An 18,081-nucleotide genomic window follows, 5' to 3' on the forward strand; every position below is an offset into this window, starting at 1 on the left:
AGAGAATTGCAGATTTCAAGAAAGCCACCAGGGCTTTCATAGTTAAGCTTACAAAACATATTAACCACACTAAAATATGATTTTTGGTAGTTGATTTTTTAAAGTTTGCGTCTGTGTCAAATGTGCTTTACAGGTAAAAAGCTGACTTGATTAACGTTGAAACATTGCCCTGGATTTTTTTTGACTCACAGATCTCCCTGATCCAGTTCTATCCATACATCCGTTGTGCCCTCTGCTGTGGGTTTCTCATTGATGCCACCACCATCACAGAATGCCCACACACATGTGAGTTTGGGTTATGGGCTTGTTATACCATGCACAAAATAGCACTGTGAGTTCATGGATTTTCTTTTTAGCGGTGCCAACAGCTCTATACATGACTTTGTCTGTGTGTCCGTTTGAGCCTGGGATGAATGAGCACGGGATTTTAAACAGCTATAACTCCAGTTTGCAGCATGCCACCAGCGGATGTTATGTCCGTCCGCCCGTATGAGCACGGGATGAGCACAGGATTTTAAACAGCTATAACTCCAGTCTCCAGCATGCCACCAAGTCCAAATTTAATATGTGGACTTAGACCACCAATAGGGACGAGCATGAATTGTTGAAGCCCCGCCCCCTCTGTCTTCCCATTGGCTGGCCTTTAAACAGCCATAACTCAAGTTCGCAGCATGCTACGGAGTACACATTTTGCACATGGACTAAAACCACCAATAGGGACGAACTGTAATTACTTAAGCCCCACCCCCTCTGTCTGCCCATTGGCTGGCCTTTAAACAGCCATTATGGCAGTTTGCAGCATGCTACCAAGTACACATTTGGTAAGTGGACTCAGACGACCAATAGGGACGAACTGAAATGAGTTAAGCCCCGCCCCAAAGGCACCGCTTCCTTCACACAGGGTGTGATTTTTTTAGGAAGCACAGTTCAAACATACTCCACCCGCTGAGTTAACCCATTAAGACCTGAGGCCGATTCTACAAATGCCTTCTAAACCAGTAGTTCTCACACTTTACAAGATTTTTCAAAAATGTTAAAAAATAGCAGATGTACAAGCTTACAGCGCGGCACGAAGTGACGCCCTGCGTGAGCTTGTATATCTGCTATTTTTGAATAGCCCAACGCAAATATCTAAAATGACACAGATGTTTTTTTATGTACATAGGCCTGCCAGGGCAACTAACCAAAAAATATATTGAAACAAATATTTAGAACCAACCTTAATCTTGAATAATAATCAAGAAACAGGGGTTTGCTTTGGAATTTTTTTTAAATATTTAAAATACTTATATATATGTATATTATACCAACGAATCGACACAAAGATTTTTGTAAGTCCATTAATCTTAATAACACTTAATCCTGTATTATACTTTGTTGCACAATGTTGGCTTAAAAATTATGATCTACAAGCACATAACACGTCGCGATCCGACACGTTGAGCTTGTAGATCTGCTATATCCACTATTGGCCTACATTTTTTGTATGATCGTAATCAAGGCAACAGTTTGAAATGGTCATAATATTTGAAATCATATAGCCCAACCCTAAATTAACCTCATATGTGAGATTGCTTGCTGGTTCATATTGGGGTAATCCATTGAGTGAGACCAGACTCTGTGCTAGTCCATTTACAGGTCAATTTATGCATTCGGTCTGCGACCTGTCGACAGCGTTGCCACGAAATGTAAAGAAGAAAGGGAATGTAGTGTTGTGCATCACTGTGTAACTTAGGGATGTCCCGATCCAGTTTTTTTGCCCCCGATCCAATTCCAATCACATTTTTTGTATCTGCCGATAACGATCAAGTCCCGATCCTGCATTGAGAAAAAAGAAAGCATTGAAGTTGTCCCGTAAGGTTTTTTTGGTTTATTTAAACAACAGTATCCAACATGGCTAACTTTTTATATATGTTTTTTATCACCAAGTCAAATTAGTGCTGCATTGGTTCAAAACGACTAAACTAAATTAATATCTTTGCTTATTTAAGCGATAGCTTAGTGGTGCAGCACAAAATAACCATGTAAACAAAATATTACATTTTAATATCCTGTCTTGAACAAACAAGAATATGTCTAAAACAATGTACTCAACAAGTACCCGTATCTTCCGTATTGTTCAATAAAAAGCATTTTAATCCGATCGGTGGCCATTTTCTCATAGTTAAAATGTATCAGAGTGCAATACACCTAACATACTCTGTGTAAGTCCTCAGCAACACGTTTTTGGTCATTTTGATCAGATGTCCCCTTTGGTCATGTGACGGGTTGTTCGACAAAGCATGAATTGGAATTAAATCGACTCTTCATTTCATTTCATTACAGTTTGTAAGAGCTGCATTGTGAAGCACTTCTTTCACAGCAACAAATGTCCAACATGCAGCATCGTGGTCCACCAGACACAGCCACTTTACAATATCAGGTATGTCTGTGTTTCGCCACAATTCAAAGTAAAGTAACTCTTTGTACACTCTCCGAGTTGTGAATGGATAGCACTCTCCAGCCTGTCCAATGCAAAACATCGTGTATGTATTGTTACAACAGACTGGACAGACCAGGCACTTTTGTTATGATATCGTTCTAATTCTGTCTGCTCTACTGTAGTAGCTTGGGTTGTGTTTGTGTGAAGCAGAGTTTTTGCAGTCATCATACACAGCAAAATCATGAGCGTTAATTTACTCTCTGGGAGTGTACAAATGGGCCAGTTAGGGGTCCATTTGGTTACACTTGTGAACTCTCAGGATTTTACAGTGTACTGTATGTTGTTGTTCTGTTGCATCCGTTGAGAGAACATCTCCATCGTCAGTGTAGCCACTGGATAATGCTCTAGCAACCAGTGTTGTTCCCCCCCCCCCCCCAAAAAAGATTTCATAATATGTATTTGTCCGCACACCCCTCCTCCTATTTTGTGCCAGGGACCCCCATACAAGATTTGTGTGGATATGAAAATATTCTTTCCACAATTTTCACTTTTTTTCAAGATTTATCTTAGAAAGTAGCAGACCACAACGTGTCGCACCACTGAATTGCAGACACATATCGGCTATTTTCAAATAGCCAATGTATATAGGGTTAGAGTGCTCATATGGCCTATAGTCGCTTCTTTTGGGCTCGTTGTCATAGACCTGGTTGCTTATTTCCCTCACAAAATCTGGCAACGCTGCTAGCAACACCACAAGATGCTGTGACACACACACACACACACACACACACACACACACACACACACACACACATTGGTGTCTGCCTCCCTCCAGTAAATGCAACCATACTGCAGTAGCACCCCATAAACAACAGGGATGGATTCATTGTTAACAAAGGTCAATTGGAGGGGGGGAGGGGGGGGGGGGTTACAAAAGCCATAACTTAGCATTTCATTCCGAAATAGAACACGTCCAAAATTGATTACTCTTTTGTGTGTGCGTGCGTTTCTTTTCTTGTTGACTATTTAAAAATAATTAAACTTTAAATTCTTAATTTAAATTGTGTTACTTTGGGAATAATGTCACACTAGTATTTCTGTGTACATGGGTAGATGTGGGTCTAGATGTTTACACCACTGGGATGATTAAAGCTGAGGGATTTACAATACACTCAAGTCTGCAACGAAACTGTCAATGTTAAAACATATTTAATGTGCTCTCCATGTTTTTCAATGCAGACCCGACAGACAACTGCAGGATATTGTCTACAAAATGATTCCCTCTCTGGAGGAATGTAAGTTTAAAAATATATGTATTCATTGAACATTGGTATAACCTAGTGACTAATTCAGACAGGCAAGATGAGAAACACCATGGGGCTCATAGAACATCTCTCCATAAAGCGATTGGCTATATTTTGCCAGTACACATCATATTTATGTACTACATAATATCTGACTTAGGGACAGGGATGATAAATGCATTGCAATGGACAATATTACATTTTTTTATTATTTCTATTGCATCTAAAAAGGTAGCTCTCAATGTTTGTTCAGGGGACCCGGCAAACTCACAGTAGTCTGGGTTTGCAATTTCCCTTAGTGTGCATAAGACCTCAAATGGGTTGGTTCTCAGTGTTTTTTTTTGTTTCTGTATTAGAAAATTCCAATAAAACTTCTTGTTTCTTTTTGCCTTGCAGCGGAGCGTGAACGAATGGTTGCCTTCTACAAACGGGAAGGTCTGGAGGTGCCAAAATCAGGTACAACAGATGCAGTTCATTGGGTCAAGTTATGCATTGTTGCTCCTGTCAAGGAGCGTTCTAATGGCACATTTGTTAATGTTTGGTCTGTTTTATTGTCTGTCTTTGGTGACAGGGGGCCTTTCTTTCATGCTCTCTGTAACTCATTTTCTCTCTGACATCCATTAGACTAGAGGCTACATATTTTCTATTTCCTGAAACTTAAAGGGCAAGACCACTTTGGTAGAGGTTTGGGTTGTGTAGCTAACTTGCTATGATGTAACTCCAAATCTCGACAAGAAATAAAAAATAATTGCTCCATTGATTATACAGTGAAACAGCTCTCAAAGTCACTCTTTCAGGCCTGGGCCGTAGCGTGACGGTCCAGGCACTCTAGGCTACAATGCCAGCCTGGCAGCGTGTCGCGGGTTCGACTCCCGTTCCCGATGACCTTTGCTGCGTGTCACCCCCCATCTCTCTCCCCATTTCCTGTCAGCCTACTTTCCCTATCCCGCTCTAAAAAATAAAGGCATGAAAAGCCCCCAAAACAAATCTTTTAAAAAAATAAATCACTCTTTCAGCACATAAACAAACGCAAACAAAGTTGATTCAGACAATCTAGATCACCAAACCCAGTACTGTTTGTTTTAAATAAAACTTCCTGTTGATTTAGGCATTTTTATTAGGAAGAAAACCCGGATCCGGATCCTCAAATGGTAAAATCAACAGGAAGTTGAGGAAGTTTTTATTTAAAAAACAAACAGTACTGGGTTTGATGATGTTCTATATTGTCTGAATCAACTTTGTTTGCGTTGAGAGCTGTTTAGAGCCGTTTCACCATACAATGTAAGTAATTGAGGAGCATATTTTGAATTATCTATTTCTAATCAATGGAGCAATTATGTTTTTATTTCTTGCTCACCTTTGGACTTACATCATGACAACTACACAACCCAAACCTCTACCAAAGTGGTCTTGCCCTTTAACCACTTAGATCAGGGGTGGGCAACTTTGTCTTAGATCCTCTATAGGGAACAATCTGAGCTGAGTTGCCACTGTACTTGGACCACTTTTTTCCATGTACACCAAATTGCCAATCTACAAGCTCACAACGCGTTGCAATGCGTTGTGAGCTTGTAAATGGGCTATTGGTGATGCTTAATGGTGAATGTTACCCCCAGAATAGTGCTGCTGGGGTTCAAGTGGTTCAATGTTCTTTCTTTTATTGCAAGGAAGGCATACTACCTTTGTCTCTGTCTCCTCTTTCTTTCCTCTGCTTTTTCTCTGGCTCTCTCTCATACTCCTGTCCCTCCAGTGACGGTGTCCCGCCCATGTCCCACCGCTCTGAGGAAACAGAAGAAGGGCATAATCATACCACAGACTTTGTTTACCATTCCCCCTGAGCTGGATGTGTCTCTAATGTTGGAGTTTGTAGGGTGAGGATCTCATATCAAATGTTATCCTTTGTTTTATGCATGGATTAGTTATACTGTAGCTGTGTTAATGTTCAATGCCATTTCTAATCTCAGATATAATGCTCTGCTATACTTGAATGTCACCAGTAGATGCCCCTCTTCCCTTTTTTGTGACTTTTCCCTTACAAAATGTTAACCACTATAATGACCATTGTTTTGTTTCTAGGGCTGAAAAGGGCATCAACAACTACAAGGTAATGACGTTTTTTATGTAACCCTTTATATACTAAACGGTGTGTTTGGCTTTTCACATCCTTGATTTCGGAATGCAGGGACCCGCCCTTTCTACACTAACAAAACATTTAATTTAGCAAACTATTTGAAACACTTTTGATATGCATTTGATGTATTATCTTGTGTCCTTGTGTACTGTAAATCTCTCTGGATTAAGAGCGTCAGCTAAATGCCTTAACTGTAACTGATAGTGATAGTAAAAAACTGTGCCCTCTGGATATTTGAAGATTGCGGTAGTCATTATTGCGATCATTGTTGTTTTATGATATAATTGTGGACCTGGGGAATCGTTATGCTCCAGCTGAGTGCTCAAGACACCTGGTACTACTGGTTTAGGTCTAACTAGTCCCAGATTAAGCTAGAATTACACGGACAACAGGTGAATTAAATTAATGTCCTGGTAAAGTAGGTGCAAAACCAGAATCATGGAAGATGGAAACCGCAGTAGATATCACTGCCATTAGACATTTGTTCAGAATTTAATTAATGTGTCGCAGCCCTCCCAACCTCCAAACCAACAGCTCCCCTCCTCTGTCTCCTACAGCCCCTGGAGAGGCGTTACGTGCGCGTGTCAGGGGAGGCCACCATTCGTCACGTGGAGCTCTTCATCAGGAGGAAGATGGAGCTCAGCCCCACTTGCAAGGTCGGCTCACGTGGGACTTAAAACCTAATCACACCAGGAAGTGACACAGGCTGTAACCTTGATCCTGATCGTGACTGTGAGACAGACACCGGCAGCATGACTGCAAGGGAAAGAGGGTTATAACTGTGTGTGGGAAGATCTTGTAAGGGAATTATGCAAGGGTGGAAGATTTCCTAAATATGCTTTTTAAATAGCCAAACATTCCTTTCAGGACAGAACAAATATAAACTGTTCTCTAGAACATTTTACCCCTTCTAAACTAAACTATATCAGTAGCCTACTAAACTATTAGAGCTGTATTAGTTGAAGCATAATTGAACATTATGCCATTTCTCTATTCAGACACAATGGTACACTGTCAGTGTTGGTACCATGCAACACTACAGCATCAACCGGTGTGTCAATGACTGGCATTAAAGTACCTCAGTCCGGGAGCATATTTAGCCGTAACACACGTGATCAGGGATTAAGAGCTTAGACTGATTTCTTGGCTCCAGCATTTTGCTTCCCCTGCCCTGCCCTCTCTAGTTTAATTTACTCATTAAAAAGTATGGATCATTGAAATTCAACTTGGTTTAACAGTGATTATAATAGTTGCTATCTATATTTCTTGTTGCGATGTTATTTGTTGATTTGGTACGTTTTTTTTCCTTTTTTTTTTTTACAGTCTGTAAATAAGATAAATGAACTTGAATCAATTTTTTTCTCTGTGTTGTACAGGTGGATGTGGTTTGTGGAGAACACCTTCTGGATCAGTACCAGTCACTACAAGATGTTAAGACCAGCATAGGAGAGGACGCAATACAGGTGGGCTCTGAAAACCACACGCATACATTCACAAACATAGCATTAGTATCCAGAGACCCATAGATGGAGGTCAGCAACAATTATACTTCCAGCTCAATTGTTTTGTTGTACAATTTTATTTTTTCTTTATTTCTTTCCCCCCAGGATGGTCTTTTGGTGCTTCATTTTGGCCTGGTCCGGCACGATCATCCTTGAAGGGCCTTATGTGACAGGGTCACAGAAAGAACAGAAACTGTTTTAGTGGAATTTTTATTTATTTATATTATTAGCCCTGCTGTCATGCACGGTGCAAAATTCTGTACACTCAAAGACTTTTTCTTTTAAAACCAAGCTGAAAAGCTAGCCTTGACTGGTACCACTCGTAGTTGCCCAATGCTGTCTTCACAGGCAAAATGAAACACTCCGGTTCTCCTATCCTTCCAGGTGTGACACCAGGACAGTTGAACAGTTTGAAGTGTTGAAAGGAGATACTGCTGGGATGTATAGGTTTCATAGTGCCAAGTTAGCTAGCAAGTTGCATTATGATTGCATATCTGACAAACTGCAGGCTGCTGTAAAAATATGTTGTGGGCTGGGATACAATGACCCCGGATAAGGGGGAAGTGAGTAATAGTTAGCTTGAGCAACTGTGCCACTCTTCTGTTTTTTTATGTATGGATTGTAGATCTTGGACGTGTTTCTCGCTTCGTGTATGAGAATTAGATTTTGACTTTTATAAGGGCTTGAAATGAAACCAGAATACTTCCAGATAAACCATAGAATATTTTTTGAGTATATAACATGATGGAAGTCATTTCTTTGTGTGATTCTTGAATCTGAAGCGTCAGGTAATATCTACTTTTGAACAGTGCTTGAAGTGGATTCATATCACAGTTATTTTGTGTTACTGTATATACCATAAGGATGGTCCACCCCTCAGTCTTTTTGTTTTTATAAATACTGTGATTGTTTAATTGCTGCTCGTGGTACTACGTTTTATACCTATTGAATCATTCTCCTGTCCATAATCACAATGCACCCTCAGGTGTTACTAGTAGTGTATCAGGCTTAGCCAATTTACTGTAGCTGTAGAACTTTGACAGTACATTTTTGAATTATTTCTACAGTTGAACATGATTATACTCATTGTTATGGGTGTTTTCAACCTATAATGACTGGTATCATTTCATTTTTGAACAACTGAAGACATGGTTTGTGTAGTTTTGCTTCAGGCTACATTTCTGCTAATAATTAAGTGTATTTAATTTGTTTTCGGAGAGAAAGGGCTTTTATTGCTACCAAAGTTGTCTACTACTACACTGTATATTCTGATTTAATTGCCTCACAGATTTACATAAGTTATATTTTGTACAGACTTCCAATGATGCATATATATCTGTAGATGTTTATATGCTTCCTGAGCAAGTGAAGCAAACATGTAATACCATGTATTTATACATGGTAGTTTGTCACAAACTTTCTTACATTTGTTCATGTTAAATAAATGACTATGCAGATCTTGAGTCATGTATTTTAATGTCTTCGTTGTGTTTTAGAGTTCACCGGAAAATCCTGGGTGTTCACTGAATTGTACAAATGGTTCAATTTGGGCACTAGTTACACTGAGGATTTTACTGTGTTGACTGTGAGCTTTGATTTGTAGAGAGGCCTACTGTCTGATATACACACGGTGACCTTCAACATGAAGATCTCAACGTGTGTGTACAAGAGAGATATACAGCTAGAAAACATGCCTTATCCAATATCAGTACACAGTAAAATCCTCCTTGTTAATCTAACAGATTAATGGATTTATCCAAATATGTCAATTTAATGAACAAAGGATTTTACTTCACGCGTTTCACCTGGGAGCTGTCAATGCCTATTTATTCCTCCCTTGTGTGTTGTCACTGTTGTTGTATCCTACTGTCTTACCTGCCTGTGAGGAGCCCCCACTGGGAGGACGTAGAGAGTCTCTGTCTTAGTCCTCCCACCCACCTTCTGACAGATGCCACCCCAGCCTGTAGGAGTACGTGCAGTGACTTATATCACGCAGCCTGCACTGTTTCCCTCCCCCGAGCACAGGCCAATTCTGTATAGATGCTTGACAAAGCCTCATGCACCGTGGTGGATTCAAACCTCCAGACTCTGCGGTGGTGGGCAGGTACTTTTACCACTGCGCCAGTCGAGCGCCTGAGCAGCCGGCACACTTAAACCATTTAAAGTTTCTTAACCCCTCTAGATTTACTAAACTGGACCTGAGTTGAGAACAAAGGGATTCTACTGTTGCGCCTCAGCCTTAAACGGCCATTCCGGTGCGTCACAAGGGTAGGGACAAAAGATGCATAAGAGATGAACGCTGGAGCAACACGGACACTTTAAGCCTTTTATTGTTACAGTGCAAGTAATTAGATTGACGTTTCGACCTTCCTCAGAGTCATGGGTGGCAGCAAATAGATAGGCAAATATATACACACAGAGGTGAGCATGGGCTGTGACCATATAATGCCATGATAAGGTAAGTTTAAAACAGTACATATAGAGATAATGCAAAAATATTTTAGACAAATTTATGACAATTTTTAAATTGTTGAGACACAAAAAAACTTTTTTTTTTTTTACCCATCCACGTACTGGTAAAAAATACAAAATATCCTCATTTATAAATTGTAACTCAACCCATGTGGTCTATATGCTTAAATGTCCCTGTGGACTGGCATATGTTGGTCCAACCAAGAGAACACTTAAACTCCGTCTAGGTGAGCACAAAACTGCTATTCGCACTAACAACCCAGAATACGCCATGGCCAGGCACTATAAATTAGCAAATCATGGCTCCACAGCATCCCTGAAATTCTGGGGAATAGAAAAAAAATCAGCCTCACCACGGGGTGGTGACATTATTAACAAATTGCTTCGCAGAGAAACACTGTGGATCCACAACCTTGACACTTTAGAACCCAATGGTCTAAATGAAGAACTGAGACTTTCATGCTTTCTATAGACGGTCCCTGAGGCTTACTTACATGTTTTTGTGTGCTTTTGAGTGTTTCCCCATTTTTTGTCTCAACAATTTAAAAATGGTCATGAATTTGTCTAAAATGTTTTTTGCATTGGCCTAATATTGTTTGGCCCTTATCTCTGTATGTACACTGTTTTAAACTTACCTTATCATGGCATTATATGGTTACACACTATTTTGTATATCCTGTATTATGTTAAATGGTCCATATGCCCAGAGCTAACCCTAATCATCACTGATTGTGGCAACCTTGAGACTGTGACGTGTACTACTAGGTAAGTACCACTAAACAGAGGGCCATGCACCATTGGTTTATTGAGAGTGCAGCCCATGCTCACCTCTGTGTGTATATATATGCCTACCTATTTGCTGCCACCCATGACTCTGAGGAAGTTCGAAAGACCGAAACGTCAGTCAATCTTATTACTGGCACTGTAACAATAAAAGGCTTAAATTGTCCGTGTTGCTCCAGCGTTCATCTCTTATGGACCTGAGTTGACTTTGTAATTGGACAACTTTTTCCGTCCAAAGAGATTTGGTGTAGACTCTACACACCAAATCTCATCATCAAAATTAGCCAATCTAGAAGCTTGTAGATCTACTATTTTCCCCCCAAAATATGAATGCTGGGATTGAGAAGCAAGACACAGGCTTATCCCCAGCTCAAAGGGACCTGAATGTGAACCAAGCCTGAGTGTATACATGTGTCTGTTATAGGCCTATGTCTGTGTCTATGCATTTATTATGTTTGTCTAGTATGAAACTGAAAGCTGTGAAGAACCTGTTGGGCATTTCATTTTATTCACGTTTCATTTATTTTTATATTTCACAAATGATGTTCAGTCATTGGGAAGACCACACTGGAAATTAATATTTTGGTATGATTTATAAATTGTATATATTTTAGGCTATCAATTTTTACAAAAATAAAATCAATCGATCAATCACCATACCAATACACATAAATGGATTTAACTTTTCCTTGTGCGATTTAGTAAGGAATTTTGTTCTAATGGCTACCATACAGCATATAGTATATACATTTAAATGACAATGATGTTGACAACAGAAACAAAACACTTTACACACTAAGGTTTTCAACCACAAAAATATAGAAACAAGAAATATGGACTTAATCCTAAATATATTTACAGTACTTCATTGTATCATTACAAATAGGCTTCAGTGCAAATCTCCTCCCACACAAAACTTTGACACCATTAAGGAAGTACCGTAAAAAGCCTTCTAGAAACATCAAGTGGTCTCACACAGGAACCAAAATATTTGTTAGATGTCAAAGGAAACATTTGTTTTAGTGTGGTCTATACAGAATACAACACATGTCTCTGTATGAATAGGTCAATGTCTGGTTTAGTAAATAACGTAAACCTAAAGTACGTGGTGAAACCCTCAGTGTTCATTTATCCATTTGCAACTCGTTCAGAAATTATGGACAATGTGTTAATCAATAATTGATCTCTTGATCTTCTAGTCAAAGATGCTTAATTTAGGAAGATACGCCATCCCGCGCTTCGCCACTAGATGCGAAATGGTACACAAATGGAAAGATGCCATTTAGTGTCCGAATGTTCGGAAGATTGTGTGACTTGTGAAGAATGGGTCCAATATTTAGTTCACTGACCATGGAGCGAAATCGGTCAGAAGCTGTGTTCATGTTCAGTTCTCCCATTGGAATTAATAGAGTCTCCTAAAGGGGTGGCCACCTACGTCACACAGATACGAGAAGTAAAGCGGAGATAGCGTGTCTTGCTGTTCTATTGTTAGTCTCAGCCGTAGTCTTGGGTTTCCAGAAGGAGGCATAACCATTGTTTTATTGGCTCTGCAGCAGATTTGAACCGGAAACACATATGAACGTGTTGTGTGTTTCCCATATAAAATCTGCTGCCGAGCCAATCAAACGAAGATATGGGAAACTGAAATGGAACAGGAAACGGGTATGCCACCTTCTGGAAACCTGGGACTACATTTATGCTCAGAGCCTATGGCATAGCTTTGAAACACTGTCACTTGAGTAGGGCCAAAGTTTTTATACACTGCATGTGTTTGAAACCTTTTTTTCTTCTTCATAAATGTCCCTCTTTGGGTCAATCCACACATGTCCGTTTGCTGGCGTGAAACGGGTCGCTACGAAACGGAAGCTCTTGTTCCGGATCCGGCAATTTTGTTATGTATACAAATGTGTTGCGGAAACCAGATGTGCTTTTTCCGGACCGGATCGCGTCCGTCTTTCCGTTTTTTTTTTAACATGGGAGTGGATGGGACTTCCGGCCGTCTGTACGGTCGCGAACGGAATTGTGTGTATGTACCCTCTCTCTCTCTTTATCTCACTCTCTCTCTGTCTCTTTATGGCTGTTGGAGTTAACATCTGCCTCTTCATTCTTCTCCACTTTCACTTCAGAAGTCTCCTTGTCCTTGAGGCTCTCCTTCCGAGCCGCTTCCTTCCTCCGGCTCTTCCTGGAGGAAGAGGAGGAGGAGGGGAGGGAAGAGCCTGCTGAGAGGCGGGGCAGGTAGCTGTAGTTGACACCGTGATTGGCTGCTCCATATGACATCCCTGTGCTGAAGTGTGTCTCCTCCCCTTCCAGCAGTTTTCTGAGGATCAAAGGAGATGTCAGGGTGGATATTTTAAATATAACCTGTGCATGAATTACAGGGTTCAAGATTGTGTATTCGAGTGAGTTAATTTTATTAGTTGAGCAAGTACCTGTAGGCAGTTATCTCTATGTCTAGCGCCATCTTGACATTGAGTAAGTCCTGGTATTCCCGCAGGTGCTGGGCCATCTCACCTTTACTGTTCCTCAGCTCATTGTCCAGGTGGACTATGGTGTCCTGGAACAGTGAAAAAGAGAAGGGTCAGAAAGTATTGTTAGCCCGAGACGGAATCACACATTGGGATACTGCTGATGAGGGGGTACTGAGAATCTGAGAACAGACAGACAGACAGACAGACAGATGAGGAGGTAATGAGAATGTGAGAGGAGAGGAGAGAGAGAGAGAGAGAGAGAGAGAGAGAGAGAGAGAGAGAGAGAGAGAGAGAGAGAGAGAGAGAGAGAGAGAGAGAGAGAGAGAGAGAGAGAGAGAGAGAGAGAGAAGAGAGAAGAGAGAAGAGAGAAGAGAGAGAGAGAGAGAGAGAGACCGAGACCGTTATTTGGGTCATTTCAATGGAGAAATGCCATTTAGTGACGTCATAATGCATAATGCCATTCTAGTCATAATGCATAATGCCATTCTAGTGACGTCATAATACTGATGTCATTGTATTATGACCCTACTATAACACTACTAACACTATCAATACTCAATACCAGCAACATTCTTGGCGAACCCACACTGTTTCTTCAGGAACAGTACTTTCTAGTTAAAATTCTATATTCTGATTGTAGTCGCTGCTATATAGTGTTTGTTCAGTGAAAGGGGTGTCCCCATCTCTCCAGCTCTTTAGTAGACACAAAATACATTTTCAGTTTGGTTGCCAATTTCATCCAATCAGGAGAAAGAACCCAATTATCAGCTTCAATTGTTTGTTCCAGCTCCAATTTTGTCTGCTATTTGTTTTGGTCCGATTTCACTTGCTTATCCTGTATCTTGTATGAGGTCTCTCTCCTGATTGGATGACATTGATATCCTGTACTAAAGAGCTGGACAATGGGGAGACACCAGTTACCAGTCACCAGTTAATAAATAAATCACTTTAAGCACTTTTAACCCAACGACTGTACTGTTTCCCCTGATTATGTCTAGAACATTACCTTTGGCCTAGCAGTGACTTGAGGCTCTTGAAGCTGCTGATTCCTTTAGACTGAGCTTTGAATGTAAGACAGTTACAGTTGGCTACTTGGCTTATAATGGACTGCACGACAGTGCACGCAGCGACCTTGGCGCGCTAATGGCGTTTCAGCACCATGGACAGGGCAACTCGTACTGTAGTTCATGATTCATTTACTGTAGTTTACAACAATCGTTTCAAAGTAGGCTACCGTAATACTTTTAAAACATTTACAATGTTCTTGCTTTTACACCTTTTGGACTATTTCAACATATTATGTGCGTTAATGTCCTTTTAATAATTTGGCTTTATGCTCATATGAGCAATTGAGCATAATTCGTTAATCAGTCAGCAGCATTTTATTTTCAGATGGGTTTATCTTAATTGTTATGCTATACGCTCAATTACCACAATCCATTAGTCCTTGCTCAGCTCTGGTCCATAGCGTTAGGAGTTCTCCTTAACTCCTCACGCTATGGACCAGAGCTAGGCCTCCCATTATTTACAGTATATGCAACAGGTGAAATTACTTCTTTAGGCCTACTACATCTTCTCATGCATATCGCGTTCAGCTTACCTGCATGGCAGCTACTTCGGCATTGTGTACATCCTCCATTTCTCGGATCTGTCGTTCCAGAGATTCGACGGTGCCCTTCAGTGTCTCCATTTCAATGGTCTTGGACTGCAGCTGCCTCCTGAACTCGTTGATCTCCTCCCTGCCGGAGCGCATGGCCTCGTTGCTCCGGGTGGCCTGTTCGTTCAGACTGGCGAACTTGCTTCTGTACCACTCCTCGGCGGACTGGAGGTTCTTGGTCGCGATGGATTCGTAGCTGTGCCGGATTTCTTTGAGAGCCGAGGTCAGGTCCGGTTTGGACAGCTCCACCTCCACGGACGCATGATGTGACGCGGCCTGCACCATTCCGCTCAGCTCGTGGATCTCCTCGTCGTGCACTTTCTTCTGGAAGGAGATCTCGTCCAGCAGGGACTCCACTTTGCGCTCCAGGTCCAGCCGCGCCACCGTGGCGTCGTCCACGTCCTTCTTGAAGGACCTCAGGGTTTGCTCCGCGTCCTCCCGCGCCCTCACCTCATCCTCGTATCTGACGCGTAACTTCTGGAGGTCCTCTTCGATGCTGTCCCGCTCCATTAGGATGTGGTTCTTCTCGCCGCTCAGCTCATCCACCTGCACCCGGAGATCCCGCATCTCCTGTTGGTAAAGATCGGCGAGCCGGGATGGCTCGTGTTGTTTCTGTCGCAGCGTGACCAGTTCGGTCTCCAGCGCCTTGTTCTGCTGCTCCACGTTCCGGACCTTGTCGATGAACACGGCGAAGCGGTCGTTGAGACCCTGGAGCTGCTCCTTCTCGTTGGTCCGGGTGAGTTTGACCTCATTGTTGAGGACGGAGGTCTGGGCTAGGTCGAGGCTGTCGCTTGGGACGGGGGAGAAGGACAGGGGCCGGAATGACCCTCTGTAATAGCCCGAGGACGAGGCGCTGTTTCGGGACGAAGCCAATGACCTGAACCCCGAGGAGGAGGTGGAGCACCGGGTCGAGCCTCCGCTCAGGCGTAAGGGGGAGGCTGACAAACGAGGAGAATCTCCGAAAATCTTTCGGTAGGACGACGAGGAATAGTGGTCTCCGTAGTTCATCTTGTCTGTCCTCGGTCCCTCAGGCAGAGAAAGACTGGGAGACTTAAGAGATTTGCTGGAGCTTATATACTGACCTGGACCAAACACATTAGCCTACACTGTAAAATCCCGAGTGTTATTTTAACTCGAGAGTGTAAACGGATAAATTAACACAGTGGGTAGGTTTGGCACGGCGTTATAAGGCAGACTAATATAGCTTACATTTATTGTAAGTATATAGGCTAGAGGCTAAATCTAAAATTCCATTGCTATTTATTTGAACCATGCACTTTATGTACTGTAATTATTGAACTGTAAACCTGTGAAGTGACAATCAATTGTAATGTTTGATAGCCTAATAGCTGCTTGATAATGCAAATAAAACAACTGCTATTAGGATGTTGTCCAGAATAAATGTTGCCTTATTTCCAGTGCGTAAAGCTTGTATTTATTTGTTTACCGCCATGCCATCGTCACGGTGATTAGATTTCTTGTAGCCGTTAGGTTATCCCTTTTAGCTCCTACGGGAACCTCTCCCTCCGCTGTATAGCTCCGAGATGAGGTTCCTCGTTTCCCTCTGCCGTTTGAGCAGGACATTGTTGCTCATTTTCCACTTTACATGTTTCTTACCCCTTTCTGCACATCGTATCCAAAAAGTAAAGCTTTTCCGCCATTCTCTCAGATGTTTTAAGTTCTAGCGCACCATAAAAGCTATCCAACGAGTTGAAGAAAGTATTTAATTTGCCTCGGTCCTCAGCCGGTTCCATAATATTTTGCATTAGAAGATGCAATTCAACATTTGACCAGTAGGGGAATCAGTAATGTTATCTCTACGGGCGCAACTCTTGCGCAATGTCTTAAAAACATGTAACCGGATGAGGACCGAGGCAAATTAAATACTTTCTTCAACTCGTTGGATAGCTTTTATGGTGCGCTAGAACTTAAAACATCTGAGAGAATGGCGGAAAAGCATTACTTTTTGGATACGTATATAGCATGGATTGTGGCAGCGGTGGCCTAGTGGTTAGAGGGGCGGCCTTGATACCGGAAGGTCCCTAGTTCGATTCCCCAATTCATCACATCAGTCATGAATCACCGCTGAATAGCCCTTGAGCAAGGCTTCCATGCAGGGTCCGGCTGGAAACAAGCTTCGTGCTTAGTCCGACACCCTGGGTAAACAACAAACTTTGCTTTTTTTGCTTGTTCAGTTACAGGGGTCTCTCCCCATCTCTCCAGCTTAAAATGCATTCCAGAGAGATGAAACGAAGAAGGGAACAGACAATCTTTAAACTGGAACAGTGGAACACTAGCATTTAAGTAGCCCCTACGGAACCTCTTCCCTCCGCTGTACGCTGTATAGCTCCGAGATGAGGTCCCTCGTTAGTTACTGCCGTCTGTTTTCGAAATGGTCGCACGTCGTCCACTTTACATGTTTCTTACCCCTTTCTGCACATCGTATCCAAAAAGTAAAGCATTTCCGCCACTCTCTCAGGTGTTTGAAGTTTTAACGCGCCATAAAAGCTATCCAACGGGTTGAAGAAAGTATTTAATTTGCCTCGGTTTTCATCCGGTTCCATAATATTTTGCATTAGAAGATGCAATTCAACATTTGACCAGTAGGGTAACCAGTAATGTTATCTCTACGGGCGCAACTCTTGCGCAATGTCTTAAAAACCATGTAACCGGATGAAAACCGAGGCAAATTAAATACTTTCTTCAACCCGTTGGATGGCTTTTATGGCGCGTTAAAACTTCAAACATCTGAGAGAGTGGCGGAAATGCTTTACTTTTTGGATACGATGTGCAAAAAGGGGTAAGAAACATGTAAAGTGGACGACGTGCGACCATTTCGAAAACAGACGGCAGTAACTAACGAGGAACCTCATCTCGGAGCTATACAGCGGAGGGAGAGGTTCCGTCGGAGCTAGCATTTAAGCTGATAAAATAAAGAGTCTACTCTCCTGCATGCTTGGATGAAATTGACAACCCAGCTGAAAATGTATTTTGTTAAAGACCCCCCAAAACTCTTACGGGACCATTTGTACACTCCTTTAGGGTCCATTTGGTTCCTATCAATCATTTAGCTGGGGAGGGGATCCCTTGTAACCCACTCAAGGACCCCTGGATCGGTCGGACCCGCTTTGACAACCATGATGATAAGTCAGTTTGGTTCAGAGTGAAAAGAGCCACCTGGAGGCCACGCCTCCAGATGTCTCGTGTTGTTTCTGATTGGTCAGAAGTGAACCCTCGTGCAGTCAGTGGCAGCGTTGCCAAGTCCGTTTATTTACCGCAACTTTTGGCTTGTTTTTTTCCAGAGTTGTGGGAAAAAATGTATGGTTGCGTTTTTTTGGGCTG

General features: G+C 41.9%; 2 protein-coding genes across 3 annotated transcripts in view; one reads left to right on the forward strand and one right to left on the reverse strand.

Moving 5' to 3' along the window:
- The window catches only part of pcgf6 (polycomb group ring finger 6), a 10,416-nt gene extending 2,165 nt beyond the window's left edge, over window positions 1-8,251 (forward strand). For both annotated transcript variants that reach the window (XM_084075917.1, XM_084075918.1), the window contains exons 3-11: window positions 192-285; window positions 2,326-2,422; window positions 3,662-3,717; window positions 4,123-4,182; window positions 5,477-5,597; window positions 5,803-5,830; window positions 6,415-6,513; window positions 7,234-7,320; window positions 7,465-8,251. In XM_084075917.1, coding sequence (XP_083932043.1) covers window positions 192-285; window positions 2,326-2,422; window positions 3,662-3,717; window positions 4,123-4,182; window positions 5,477-5,597; window positions 5,803-5,830; window positions 6,415-6,513; window positions 7,234-7,320; window positions 7,465-7,515 — 693 coding nt within the window. In that variant the 3' untranslated portion in view covers window positions 7,516-8,251. The remainder of the gene's footprint in view (window positions 1-191; window positions 286-2,325; window positions 2,423-3,661; window positions 3,718-4,122; window positions 4,183-5,476; window positions 5,598-5,802; window positions 5,831-6,414; window positions 6,514-7,233; window positions 7,321-7,464) is intronic.
- A 4,415-nt stretch (window positions 8,252-12,666) lies between these two features.
- inaa (internexin neuronal intermediate filament protein, alpha a) lies at window positions 12,667-15,747 on the reverse strand (the record flags this gene model as incomplete). Its single annotated transcript, XM_084076066.1, has 3 exons — window positions 12,667-12,931; window positions 13,044-13,168; window positions 14,683-15,747. The coding sequence occupies 3 exons, from the start codon at window positions 15,745-15,747 to the stop codon at window positions 12,667-12,669; spliced, it is 1,455 nt and encodes a 484-aa protein (XP_083932192.1).
- Between the last annotated feature and the right edge of the window lie 2,334 nt (window positions 15,748-18,081).

Source organism: Gymnoscopelus microlampas (genome assembly GCF_963454915.1).
Source record: "Gymnoscopelus microlampas genome assembly, chromosome: 13".
In the NCBI taxonomy this organism is placed as follows: domain Eukaryota; kingdom Metazoa; phylum Chordata; class Actinopteri; order Myctophiformes; family Myctophidae; genus Gymnoscopelus; species Gymnoscopelus microlampas.